The sequence below is a fragment of the Condylura cristata genome, unplaced genomic scaffold (assembly GCF_000260355.1).
Source record: "Condylura cristata isolate star-nosed mole 26May11 unplaced genomic scaffold, ConCri1.0 scaffold00035, whole genome shotgun sequence".
Lineage (NCBI taxonomy): Eukaryota > Metazoa > Chordata > Mammalia > Eulipotyphla > Talpidae > Condylura > Condylura cristata.
Window position 1 is genome coordinate 6,867,762 of NW_004567136.1, and position 13,164 is coordinate 6,880,925.

General features: G+C 46.2%; 1 protein-coding gene across 2 annotated transcripts in view; it reads right to left on the reverse strand.

The window, feature by feature from the left end:
- Positions 1 to 13,164, reverse strand: part of LRRK1 (leucine-rich repeat kinase 1) — a 102,010-nt gene that overhangs the window by 66,404 nt on the left and 22,442 nt on the right. For both annotated transcript variants that reach the window (XM_012732751.1, XM_012732750.1), the window contains exon 3: positions 3,547 to 3,710. In XM_012732751.1, the coding sequence (XP_012588205.1) occupies positions 3,547 to 3,710 (164 nt within the window). The remainder of the gene's footprint in view (positions 1 to 3,546; positions 3,711 to 13,164) is intronic.

A 13,164-nucleotide genomic window follows, 5' to 3' on the forward strand; every position in this document is an offset into this window, starting at 1 on the left:
TCATTATCTTTTTTATTGGTATAGAAATAGTTACAGAAGGGCCCTCTCTGGTGGTGCAGCGGGTTGGAGCACTGCACTGCAAAGCTAAGCCAAGCTGTGGTGGCTGCTTCTGCGAGTTCGATTCCCCACCCCGGAGGTGACCCACATGGTGCACAGACCTCTGTCTCACCCGCTGCTCCCCTCAGCAGTGTACTTTGTCAATCTGCCTGTTCTGCTCCCCGCTCTGTTTCTGATGCATCCTCTCGCCACCCTGCCCCTCTGGCTATACCCCATTTCTGTATGCATAAATAAATAAATCTTAAAAAATTAAAGAAGTAGCTACAGAGAAGCACAGAACTTCTGTGTTCGGCTGCATGAATCATCACATCATAAATAGTGCACGGACTAGGCACCCAGACCTAGGACTGAGCAGCGCTCCTGTGCTTAGAGACCCCTCTCACTTGCTTTGAGTCACTGCCCCACTGGGAAGTAACCACTGCGCTGACTCCTAACACCAGATTCATTTGTGCCAGTCTTTAGCATAAATATGGAATTAAACTTCATTTTTTTAAAAAAGATTTATTTGTTTGTGCATACAGAGCTGGGGGCCAGGCCAGAGGATCAGGGGCAGTGAGAGGCTTCACCAGAGGCAGAGTGGGGAGCAGAACAGGCAGATCTACGAAGTACACTGCTGAGGGGAGCAGCGGGCGGGTCAGGGAAGGTCTGCCGCGCCATGTGGTCACCTCTGGGGCAGGTGGGAATCGAACTCATGCAGAAGCGGCTTTAGATTCTCAATGCTGTGCTTTAACCTGCTGTGCCACCAGGGAGGGCCTAAACTTCATTTTTTAGCAAACCCTTTGCTCATAGGAAGCTGCAAAGAGAGCAGAGAGACCTATGTATTCCGCCCCACCCCCACCACCGTCTTCCCCACTGGTGACAGTTTACTGAATTACAATTCTAGGTCAAAATCAGTACTTTGACGTTAGTGCAAGGTGTGGACAGAGTTCTGTCCTTTGTCACATGTGGGAATTGGGGTGACCACACAACCCCCCAGCTCTTCAGTCACAGTGAAGAGATCCCTTGCGCTACTCTTTCATATTGTGCTAACCCGTCTCCCCTCAACCATCCTTAGCAACCGCTCATCTTTCTTCCAATTTTATAATTTTGAGACTGTTTACATAAACAGAATTATACAGTGGCTGTCTTTTGGAATTGGCTTTATCCTGGCTCCTGTCAGGATAATGCACTAGACCCACGCAGATCACTGGGCACCTTAGTAGACGCTCCGGCAGCTGCTTGCGAGCATTCCATGGCAGGTTTAACCACTCACCCACTGACAGTTTTGGGGGTATCCAGCTTCTGGCTACTGCAAATCAAACTGCTGTAAGAAACCATGTGTAGACCTCTGTGAACATGCTGGTTTTCATTTTTTGAGAGTTAGCGTTCAGGCATGCGATCGCTGGGTCGTAACGTAAGTGCATTTTTAGTTTTTTGAGAAACTGCCCAACCAGAATGGCTGTATCATTCTATGTTCTGCCAGTAGTGCAGGAGAGAGAGTTTTGCATTCTCATGAGAATTTGCTGTTCTCACGCTTCTCTATTTTAGCTGTTCTAGTAGATGTGCAGTGATATTTCACCACAGTTTTAATTTGCATTTTTCTACTGGCTAATGATGATGAATATCTTTTCATGGGCTTATGTGCCATCTGAATATACTCTTCAGCAGAGGTATTTCTTCATTTATTTCATACATATTCTGATTAGATTCCTTGCTTTATAAAGCTGCGTTTTGAGAGTTCTTGGTATACCAATTCGGTATAAGTCAGATGCATGATTAGCAAATATAGTTTCCAAACCGTAACTTGACTTTCACCCTTCATAGCATCTTTCTCACAGTGAGAGTTTTTTGTTCTGATGAGGTCCAATATATTGACGTTTCCTGGTTATGGATCATTTCTTTTGTGATTTTGATGTAAACTGTCATGTCATCTGCAAATTGATCAAGTTTTATTTCTTGCTCTCACATGCATATGCATTTATTTCAGTTCTTTGCCTTACTGCATTGACTAAATTCTAGTAATATGTTGACTAGCTTTATGTTGAATATAATTTTCTGATAATTATTTCTGAGGAGAACTTCCAATATTATATTGAAAGTGAACATAATTGCCTTGTTCCGTGATTTTAGAGGGGAAGCAATTTTTCAGCATCAAGTGTGAAATAAGCTTTTTATAAATTTTCTTTATAAAATTGAGGAAGTTCCTGTCCTTAATTTCCAAGAGTTTAAATCATGAATGGGTATTAGAGTTGTCCAATGCTTTTTCTTTTTCTGAATAAACTGATGGGATAATATGATGATTCTTCTTCAGTCTATGTCGTAGCCCATCTGGATTGTCCTAACAAAATACTGTAGATTGGGTACATTTTTTTTCTCATAGTGCTGGAGGCTGGAAATTCCAAGATAAAGGTACCAGCAGACTTGATGTCTCATGGGGACTTACTTTCTGGTTTACAACTGTCATCAGTTTTCATCATGTCCTCAAATGGTGGAAGAAAGGAGAAAATATTCTGGGATCTCTTTTCTAAGGCCACTAACCCCATTCGTGGGGCTCCACGCTCATGACCTAATCACTTTCCAAAAACCTCTACCCCAAACATTGAGGATTAAAATCAGTAATGGCATCTCATTAGTATGGATGGCTATACTGATTAATGATGAAACATTTAACCAGCTTTGAACCCCTGGAATAAGGGCCACACAAGGACAGAAACACAGAAGAGAATCATTCCCTCTGTGGGTGGGTAAGAAGGTGGATTTCTACAAACTTTTCAGCAAAGTTTGGCCTGTGTTGAAAAATTTTAAAAACGACCATACCCATATTCTCAGTTCCTGCGAGCTTATGCTGAAAAAGTAACTTTAAATAAGAAAATAATTGGCTAAAGCATTCTGCACAACATTATTAACATTAGTGAATAGAGCTTTAAAAGTTTTTTGACTAGAACAATCCAAATATCTAGTCAAAAGAGACAGTCTCTACCAGATGGTATGTCTAGTACATAAGGAATCTATAATCACACAGAAACTGCCTGATATACTATTAGGTGAGAACAAGCAGCCTGCAGAAATCACCTACATTATGGCTGTATCTACATAACAATAACAACACAGGTACTCAGATCAGCAGGCTGGACGGAAATATACCAGACTGTCAAATGAATGGCGTGGACAGACTCTGAATATACTTAATTACTATCTAGTTCTTTTCTCTACTTTTCTGTAAGTTCTAAATTTTCTGTTTTAGCATGCACTATTTTTATAAAGGGAAACTTAGGCCCAAAAGTTCAATACTCGGGCTGTGCTTTGTTTTCTACATCCCAGCCACGAGCCCTCTGTCCTCTGGGAGAGGTGGAGCAGACTGGCAGTGAGGTTGCTCCACGGACTGGCCCGCAAGCTTACCCGTGACATGAGGTATTTCCAGGACACACCTGCAAACCCCTTAAGATGATGGCCACACAAGGGCGCAGCCTGAGCGCCAGCCCCGCCCAGGTCGGGCTGGCCTTGACCCACCTTTTCCAGCGGGGACGTGCACTCGTCACAAGCCTCTCTGAGCAGGAGCTGGGCCCTGCTGGTGTCTCCCTGCTTGTACGCGGTGTGGATGCCTTCCGTCCTGGGGCACGGTGCTGTGGGGACCCCGCCTGGCGTGGATGGCTTGCCGCCCATGTCCCTCGCACCTGGGCAGGAGGAAGCACACACAGTGTCACCATCACGGCTGGGTGGCTCATGGGACTTGGCAAGATGAGCAGGACGAGCTGTCCTCGACACAGTCCTGCCCGTGGCACCAAGCACAGCAAACCCTGGGTCTGCCGCCCTGAGTGGGGTGGGGGGTGGGGGCTTCTTGGGTGGCGCTGGTGTTGAAACTGGGCTGCAAAGGCACCTGCAGTGCACACTGCTCAGGAGGACGCTGCCTCGAGTTGGTAGCTAAGAAGGGACTGAGCGTTTGGAAATCTACATCCTCTCTACCTAGAAAGCATCACAAATGACATGGTCCTTAGACTTGGTCCCCCCTCACCCAGATCTGCCCCTGCACAAATGTGCTCTGTGATCTTGACAATACCCTCAAGCCCTGGGCCTTGGGGATGCCCTTGAACCACTGGTGTGACGGACCCTGGCATCCGTAACATGCTGCCTTGCTCTGCCATGCTGGTTATCTGAAGAGTGGTCTTGCCAGTGATGCCCTGCTGTCCTCTGCTAGTGGACACTGGCCCCATGGGCTAAAACATGGTGCAACTGGCGCTATGTTGTGGTGACAGGCAGCTACGGAGGAGGGTATGTGTGCACGTGCTATGTTTCTAGGGAGAAAATTTAAGCTTTCTGCCAGATTTCCAAATGTGCAAGTTAACAGAAAGCAGCAACTATGGAAGAAAAAAGTGCTAAAGTAGGTTTCACAAAAATGTCAAATTTCTGTCTATCAAGACTGACCACAGCAAAATGATTTACCACTTAAAAATTAACAGGCAAGTTACATGCCAGCAGAAAATATTTGCAAAATATATACCCCCAAAAGGAATGGTGTCCAGAATACAAAAAGAACTTACAATGCAGTAATAAAGGACAAACAACCCAATTAAAAATGAACGAAGGTGGCGCAAAGGGTTAAAGCACAGCACTGTGAAGCTCCCCGAGGCCAGGGCAGCACAAGTTTGGTCCCAGGTCAGCGAGCTGACTCACATGGCGAAGCAGATCTCTCCCGACCCACCCGCTGCTCCCCTCAGCAGTGTGCTTCAGTTGATCTGCTTGTTCTGCTCCCCACTCTGGAGAGTCCTCTCACTCCCCCACCCCCCCAACACACACCTCTGGCCTGTAACCGATTCTGTAAGCATAAATAAATAAATGTTAATCCTTAAAAAAAAAAAGAGCAAAACAGGGATTGTGGGAGATATTCAAAGAGCTCAACGCCATTAGTCATCAAAAATAAAGCTTAAAACCACAGGGAGACGCCACTTTACTCCCAATAGAACTGCTAACACTGGCAAAGACTGATGACAGCTGGTGAGGATTTGGGCCACCCAGAACACTCTTACCCACTGGGCAGAGGACAAAGTGGTGCAGCTACTTTGGAAGCAAAGCTGGTGTTGCCCCAGAAAGCTAAATAACCCCCCTCCCTATGACCTAGCAATTCTTTGCTTAGATCCTCATTGTTGTAGGTAGAGATCTAATATTTTTATCTAAGAATGTGCATAGCACTATGCTTTGTTCTGAATCTTTCCAAACTCTAAATAACACAGGTGTGGCTCAGCAGGGCAGGGCTGTACCTATTGAGGAATACAAAGGAATGCATGACTGAGCCAGGAGATGGCCCGGAGGGGTCAGAATGCCTAGTGAAAGAATGACTCACTCTATGAGTCCGTGCTATGCTGTTGTCATCAGGACAGCGTTAGGGGGTAGGGCCAGGTGCGGAGTTTACCAGGGATGGCACACAGGGACACAGAGATGAATACAGAGCCTGGGATGGCTCTGTATCTCGGTGATGTCCAGGTGTCCAGGTGTTTGCAGCCTCTATCCGACAGCGCATTTAAGACAGGCAGTTTTACTTTGTGTAAATTTTACTTCAGAGCTACATTAAACAGTGGTCACTAACATCTGAAGGCTAAAGTGGTTGAGGATGAAGTGTACAGATGTTTGCAACGTATTCTGGAACGCATCGAAACCCTGGACTGATGGGTAGAGACGCAGGAAAGGCGAGGGCAGTCTCTGAGACTGTTAATGGCCGAATCTAAGTGGTGGTTAGGTTGCACATGGTTCCATGTTTTCGACTTTTATGTGTGGCTGAAAATCTTTGTGACAGAATGTTGGGAGAAAAAGTGGATCAGGGCCCTTTCTGGTGGCGCAACGGGTTAAAGCGCAGCACTATCAAGCCATCACAGCCACTGCAGGACGAGTTCGATCCCTGGCCAGGGAGGTGACCCATCGGAGCGGCATACTTCTCCTGACCCGCCCACTGCTCCCCTCTGCAGTATATTTCAGTACATCAGCCTGTTCTGTTCCCCACTCTGTCTCTGGTGAATCCTTTCATCTCCCCACCCCCTTGCACCTCTGGCCTGTACCCCATTTCTGTATGCATAAATAAATATATCTTGAAAGAAAAAAGGAAAAAATGGATCAAAACAGTGCCAACAGGTGAGGTGCTGAACGTGCTCCCCACAGGCACAGGACAGTGCTGCCCCGGAGAAGCCAAGCTGCTCACAGTAATCCTGGGTCCTGCGGGCTCACCTGGAGCCAGGATCTCCACCATTTCACAGGTAGGTAACGTTTCTGCAAACCCATGCAAATAGATGAGTGCGAGCACAGCAGACCGGCTGCATCCTTCCTGAAACATCAGTGCCAGTGCTAAACCTGCAATGTTGTTTCTTTTCTTTTTGTTGAGCTGTGCACTTTTAAAAAGGAATCAGGAAAGGGCTTATGTTGTGTCCCTGGTTGCACATGTGAGTTAAGGCAGCTTCACTTTTCATCCCACACAAACAGAATTCATTCATTATTTACAGGGAGAGACCCTGAGAAACCGGAGGAGGCTGCAGGCAGAACAGCCAGGCCACAGGCAGGGGCAGGGGGAGGAGGAGGTGGAGGAAAAGCCAGCAGCAGCGGCATCCTGCGGGAGGTGTGCTTAATGATGTCGCCGCTCGCCACTCGGAATTAGGCGAGTGATTGCCTTACTGCCTGCAAGACACGTGCTGTGTGTGTGACGTGGTCACGGCAAGTAGCCTCTTCCGCTCACATGAAGCATATAGATAAAGGCAGTTCAAGCGGGAAGCCCAGGTGAAGCCTCACTGGGACCTAGGACACGGGGCGCTTGTGAAATTACGAGGGTGATTGCATTTGAACTTGAGTTTTAAAGTAAGCGATGCATGTGGAGTCAACGATACAGTAAAAACCAAGACCTCATTTGTGCTTTTTATTGTGGCATTTTCAGTGTTGAATCCAATTTTCCTTAAGCTGCATGGACAACATATGTCCACTCTCATTGACCCCACGAGCTGGGGGGTCTGGTACAATCAAATAGCTGAAAGGACATAATGGAAAAACCTCAGTGAATGCATATGGGCTTCATTTAAATCTGCCAATATCATTTAATTTCCTGAGCTTATAAAGAGAATGGCTAACATATTTAAATTGAAAGACAAAGAGACCAAAATGCTAAGAATGACTATTAAGGATGGGTTGGGGAGGAATCAGTAATAGGATTGGAAAAGAGATTTTTTTCTTTTATTTCCATAGTTCTCTGCAGTGGCATTATAACACTTGTGTTTCAAACTGTAAGGACCAAAGAATATATTCTCATGAAAAATAAAAAAATAGAAACAGGCAAAAGGCAGAAACCTCTCTTTACCCCTGTGAGATACCTTTTCTTAGAGGTGAAATATTTACTTTTATTATTCTGTTTCCCCCAAATACATAGTTTTGTATTTAAGAATCGGTGGCCTTTGACTTGAATTAAGACAGGAGACTGCATTTGTACTCTCTGAGATTACTCAGTTATTCATGCCTAGTAGCTACCATTGTCCGTAATTTTTAAAGAGTAAAATTTCACAGTTTTAAATATTTTCCTCAGACAGATTCAAAATTCATATGAAAAATATAACATTCTGTTTCAATAAAATATTAATGTCCCAAATAAGTAGCTAGAACTAATAGGAAAATAATGGCCAGACATTAGGATGAATCAGTTTCAAAGTAAAAGCAAATCCTTTTTGTTGTCTATATTACAATCTGTGTCATTACATTGCTATAGAACAATGAAAATCCCGTTTATGCACATACAGACACACAGTCTACAAATAGACGTCTCACTTGTTCTTAATGTAACATTAATCTGCTTAACTAGTTGTGTTCAGGAGAAACCTAACTGCACTTTTGTTTTTTCATTCAGTAAATAATGTGGGTGGCTAGGGTGATGGACTCAGCCCACAGGGACTTACTCAAGAAAACAAGAAGCATTTGTGATAAGATGTGAGATTAGAGCACATACCCCTGGTTGGTTAGTTTCTCTTGCAGCCTAGTATTTAAATATTCTGGACATGAGTGGTAAATTAGAGTTCTGTGACCTCTAGCTATGTAAAGCAGCATTTGGTTAAAATACATGAAATATTTAAAAACTTGTGGCAGGAAAGCATCAGTTAGTCCTGGGTAATCATTTTCATTATAAATCACTTATAAAGCAATAATACTTTCAGTAACAGCGTATGTTTCACAAATTCAGTCCTTTCTTAGAGAAACAGTTTGTTACTAATAACTCATCCTGTAAATGTCATTTCTATAAGTCAGATTTTAGAAAAAAATTATTCTGACTATAAGAAACAAATGGAGAATATTCTTCTCTTTTAAGTTGGGCAAGTAATAGCATAGAATAAAAACTATGTCCTGCCACTTATTCCAACAGTTACTGTCACCTTCCCCCCTGAAGCCAGTCTTCCTTTGTCTGTTGATTCCGAGACCACTCTGCCCTACATTCGAAAGACACTTTCCTATCTTTCCTTGCAAAATATTTGTTAAGTCATTCTTCCCAGCCCAATAATCAGAATAAAATTCTCCCTCTACTGCTTCTTTCCTCCTGCAAATCTAGGACAACAGATCACATGAAAGTGACCTTAATTCTGTAAATTCTAAATGTTGACCTTACACAGACATTAATATTTAATTGTCTCATCTCCATCAAAGAAAACAAGTATGTCAGTGCTTATCAGTTCAAAATCTGTGGCACCCTCTGCACATCCTAGAAAACACCTGCCATTTCACTGGCGCATCCACGATTTATTTTATCATGTTCACCTTCTTCAAAAGAGCAGCAAAAGTAGCAGAAAAAATGTCTACCAAACCACAGCTGGAGAACACACAACTCTGGGGTGCTACTGACCTGGTCATAATGTTTAATGACTTTTCCTATGTCATCCTCCACCGAGTCCCCGTGGGCCAAGGCGCCAGGGTGGGGGCTGACCCCCGGGACGGGCGCCCTTCTGGCACTGCGGTGACTCGCCCACAGTGGCCCTGGCTGACAGGCCTTGGCTGGAAGGCTGCGTCTTCTTTGCCAGCTGTCACGCTAGGGCTTTAGCCTCAGCAGCAGTTTCACCTCTGGGTCGCATTACGGTGAAATCCAACCCTTTACTTCTCTGGGAAAGATGCAGAGGTTGGTGGCGCTGAAGCAAGACAGCCCCCAGGGTGACCCTCGGCAGCCACTCCTCAGGGACTCCAGATGGCCAGTGCTTGGCCCCATCACGCTGGGGCAGCAGGAAAGAAAGCCAAGGCGGCGGTGAGAGCCACCCGGCCTGGCTCCTGCCTCACGCAGAACTCTGCTCAGCAACGAGGCCCAGGCATCCGCCCGCACAGCCTCGCAGTGCAGAGCAGCCTCTGCGTGGATTCTCACCAGCTCGCTGGGAGTGCGCAGCTGCCACTAACGGGGGGTGGACGCTTACAATCTCCAAACAGGGCCACGCAGGGTGAAACCACAGATCAAGAGTTCTTTTCCTTAGAAATAAAAAATGCAGTTAGTCAGAAGATGGCTGGTTATGGCCTCCTGAAACAGTGAAAAGTGTCCCCAAGTGGAACACTCACGGCTGGGCAGAGGGCGGGGGCACATGAGTCACTGTGGGAGGCCTGTGTTTTTTCTCCTGGGGATTTGCTTTCAGGAAGAACAGTGCACAGAGGGAAAGACGCATTCCTGAGCTGTGACGGCCCCGAGAGCCACCTGCACCAGCTGAGGAAGGACAACCATGTGGGTGTCAGGCCAGGGGCAGCGGCCCCCCGAAGTAGTGCCAGGGCTGCGCTGGCTGCTGCTTGTCTGACGTCACCGACGTCCATGTCTCTGGCTGCAGGGAGAACAGGTGACCTGGCCGCCACCGTGCCGCTGAGGGAGGCCAAGGGAGACTGTTCACAGAACAGGGCCGAGGGAAGCTGGCGTTACTGCCCTGGGGCCCATAGTTTGCATGGCATTGCTTTCCCGATTAATTCCTGTATAGACTGATGCTGTGTCTCCCCCACTCACCCCCATTCCTACGGAGTGATGCAACCCTAATCCTCATGGTGATGGGGTTTGGAAGGTGATTAGGTCCGAGGGCAGAGACCCCACGATGGGCCCAGAAGCCTAACAGAAGAGATACCGAGAGCTTCTCTCTGCTCCACACCATGTGAAGACAGCTTGCTGCCTGAGAACCAGGAACTGGACTCTCACCCAAACCAGAGTCTGCTGGCGCTTTGATTCTGGACTTCCTAGTATGTAGGTGGAAGTGAACAAAGCCTGTTGCTTAAGGCACCGGTCTGTGTCGGTTTGTTATAGCAGCTAAGCAGATTGCAGCAGTTCTGATGGTGCTTCAGAATCAGGAACTACTACGCAGCCATAAAAATAGACAATAAGGAAGATGAAGGGAAGTGTCAAAGCAAACATGTAACATTAAGGTAAGAGAATAGAATATTAGCTCAAGACTTTGAGACAGCATAGGAAAATCTAGAACATAGAACAGGGTGGATGGTGCTTAAAAATAGAAACAATGAAAGCATTTCAGCCAGAATGGAATATTAGATATGATTGAAAAGCTTTTGGAGGAAAAGGGTTTCTAATGAGCACAGAGTACACACAAACACACACACGATCTAATGTTTTCGTTGGTCCCTCTTGTTATCTCTCTGTGTTCACAAAGAAGATCTACAGATCACAAGTAAATGACAGCAGGCAGTCATAGCTACATATGGCAGATGAAATGACAAGATTTTCCTCTTCTGTTTTACTGAAGTGATTTTGCATTGTAACCGTGTGTACATTTCAGTATATATCTTTACAACTCACAGGCTATGTATGCTGCACTGTCTGTATAAACTCACCCCTAACTTAACTTGAGATTTTCTGTTCTTTCCAGTATCATTTTTCCTTGCAAAGCTTGTATTGATTTTGAAATGAAGAAGAAAAAAAAAAAGATGAAGAACATGCAGCACAAAGTTGAGTCCTTTCAATCTGACTTAACCAACTAGTTCTCTTAAGTATTCTCCATCCAGACGCTCTGCGCTTGGATGTTCTATGACTCAGTTGCTCTGGAAAAAAGGGCAGAGAGCAAGAAATCCCCTGGGACCCTATCTGGTGAAGGAGCCCAGGCTGACAAGATATAATAAAACGATAACATTCAGTGCAGCTACAGCTGCCATTCATTGGGGTCTGCTAGATGCCATAAGAAATGCCCTGCACACGTCCCATGTTCCTCCCCAAACCCATACAATCAGGGATTCTTATCAACACTGTCCAAGAGGTGACCGGAGCTCTGGGTGTTGCAGAAGCTGCCCCATGCAGCTCCCAGCAGCAGAGCTGGGACTGGTACCATGGACATTGCCATCAAGCCCACCCCTTGGGCCCCTCCTCACCCCCAGCATCCCATCTGGGTGCTCCCAGTCCAACACAAGATACTAGATACTAATCAGGACATGATGTACTTGGCAAGGACATGGGAGGGAGAAGATGAGATGATCCTGTCTCATTAGATGGGAAAACCAGAGAGGAAATGGAAACCAATTTTCACTGGAAACGCGAGCAGAAGAGAACACAAGCAGAAGAGAAACACAGACAGAGCGCTGCAAAGACAAATTCTTTCTGAGACCTAGTTCATTCTCGCTCATTCTACAGCCACTTCATCCCTACAATGTGCTGAGCCAGACCCTGGTGCACGGCTTGGTGAGCCTGGCAGGTTAGCTAGAGAGCGACGCTCGATTCTTCCCAGGTTCTACTGATTTCTGCATTGGAAGTCAGGCCGGAGAGCCATGGGCTGGTTAACAAACGCTGAGCTGGGAAAGAAGAACTAGAATTTTGGGGAAATAAGAAATCACGGAAGTCAGTTCCTTTATTTAATAGCAGCTCACGCAGAGCAGAGTGGAACCGTCTGAAGGTAAGTTCATGGAGCGCTGACCTCTGTGGAGGCAAGTGGCTGGAAACGCGGAGGGTTCAAGCTACCCCCTGCAAAACACTCCTGCTTTCTGGCGGGCCGAATTTGAGGGGATCGCTCTACACATGATGCAAAAAAAACACAGAGTGACATGTATAAGGAAGCCTGTTTGAGGTCAGCAAATACTGTGGTTTTGACAACTGGCTGCGGTAAGAGGCTCATCACGCCCTTTGCTGGACAGACACGGCAACCGGCCAACAGGGTCAGGCCCCAAAACGATGATCTTGGTTTTTCTGATGCGGTTGAACAAAGAACTGACCTTCTCCCTCTGCTCATATTCCAGCTATTTCTCTGTCACGGCTACCGTGGGAAACAGTATATGTATTTATGTATACACTGCATGGCCTTCGCAAGTGTTTGAGAGGTCTGAACTTTATCATCTTCTTGTAAAACTGTATATGATATATGTATATACTGTTTTCCATGGTAGCCATGACATATATATTTGGGAAGTTAATGTGTAATTTCTTTTTTTTTAAATATAATAGTTTATTTTTACATCATTTTGGATTAATGTGTAATTTCTAAATGATTCCAATTTTCTCTTGGTGGCTGGGGATGGGGGCCAGGGGAAGAAAGGAAAATTACTCAAGCCAGAGGGATCATGGAGGACGAGGCACCAAGATTTTCCAGGGGTGTCTTTTGGCGGGAAGTGTGAACTGTGGGAAAAGCTGTGGCGACAGAAACAGCAGCGACACTGCTGGGCCCCAGCTTTAGCTCTGCTGCTGAAAGCTGCACGATCTGAATTTTATCAACTTCTTGTAAAACAAAAATCAAAGCCAAAAGCCAAAGACAGCATGTGATAAAGATCCTGCGGTGGCCGCTCCTCTCCCAGACCTCCACACAGGGACTGTTACCGGGAGCCCCGCCCCTTCCTTCCCCCTCAGGCCCGCGAAGGGCAGCTGCCCTGGGCTCTCACTTCCTCCGTGCCGGGGCTCCCCGGGTCTCTCGGTATGGAAGGGCCCCTACCCACAGCGTTCCCTGCTTCTCCTCCTCTTTCCAGGCCCATGAGGTAGAGCTCCCCAAGGTGGGACCTGGGGACCTGGGGGGTTCTTTTTTTTTTAAAGATTTATTTTTTATTCATACAGAACTGGGGTACAGGCCAGAGATGTGGAGGGTGAGAGGATTCAGCAGAGACAGAGTGGGGAGCAGAACAGGCAGATCAATGAAGAACACTGATGAGGGGAGCAGCGGGCGGGTCAGGAGAGGTCTG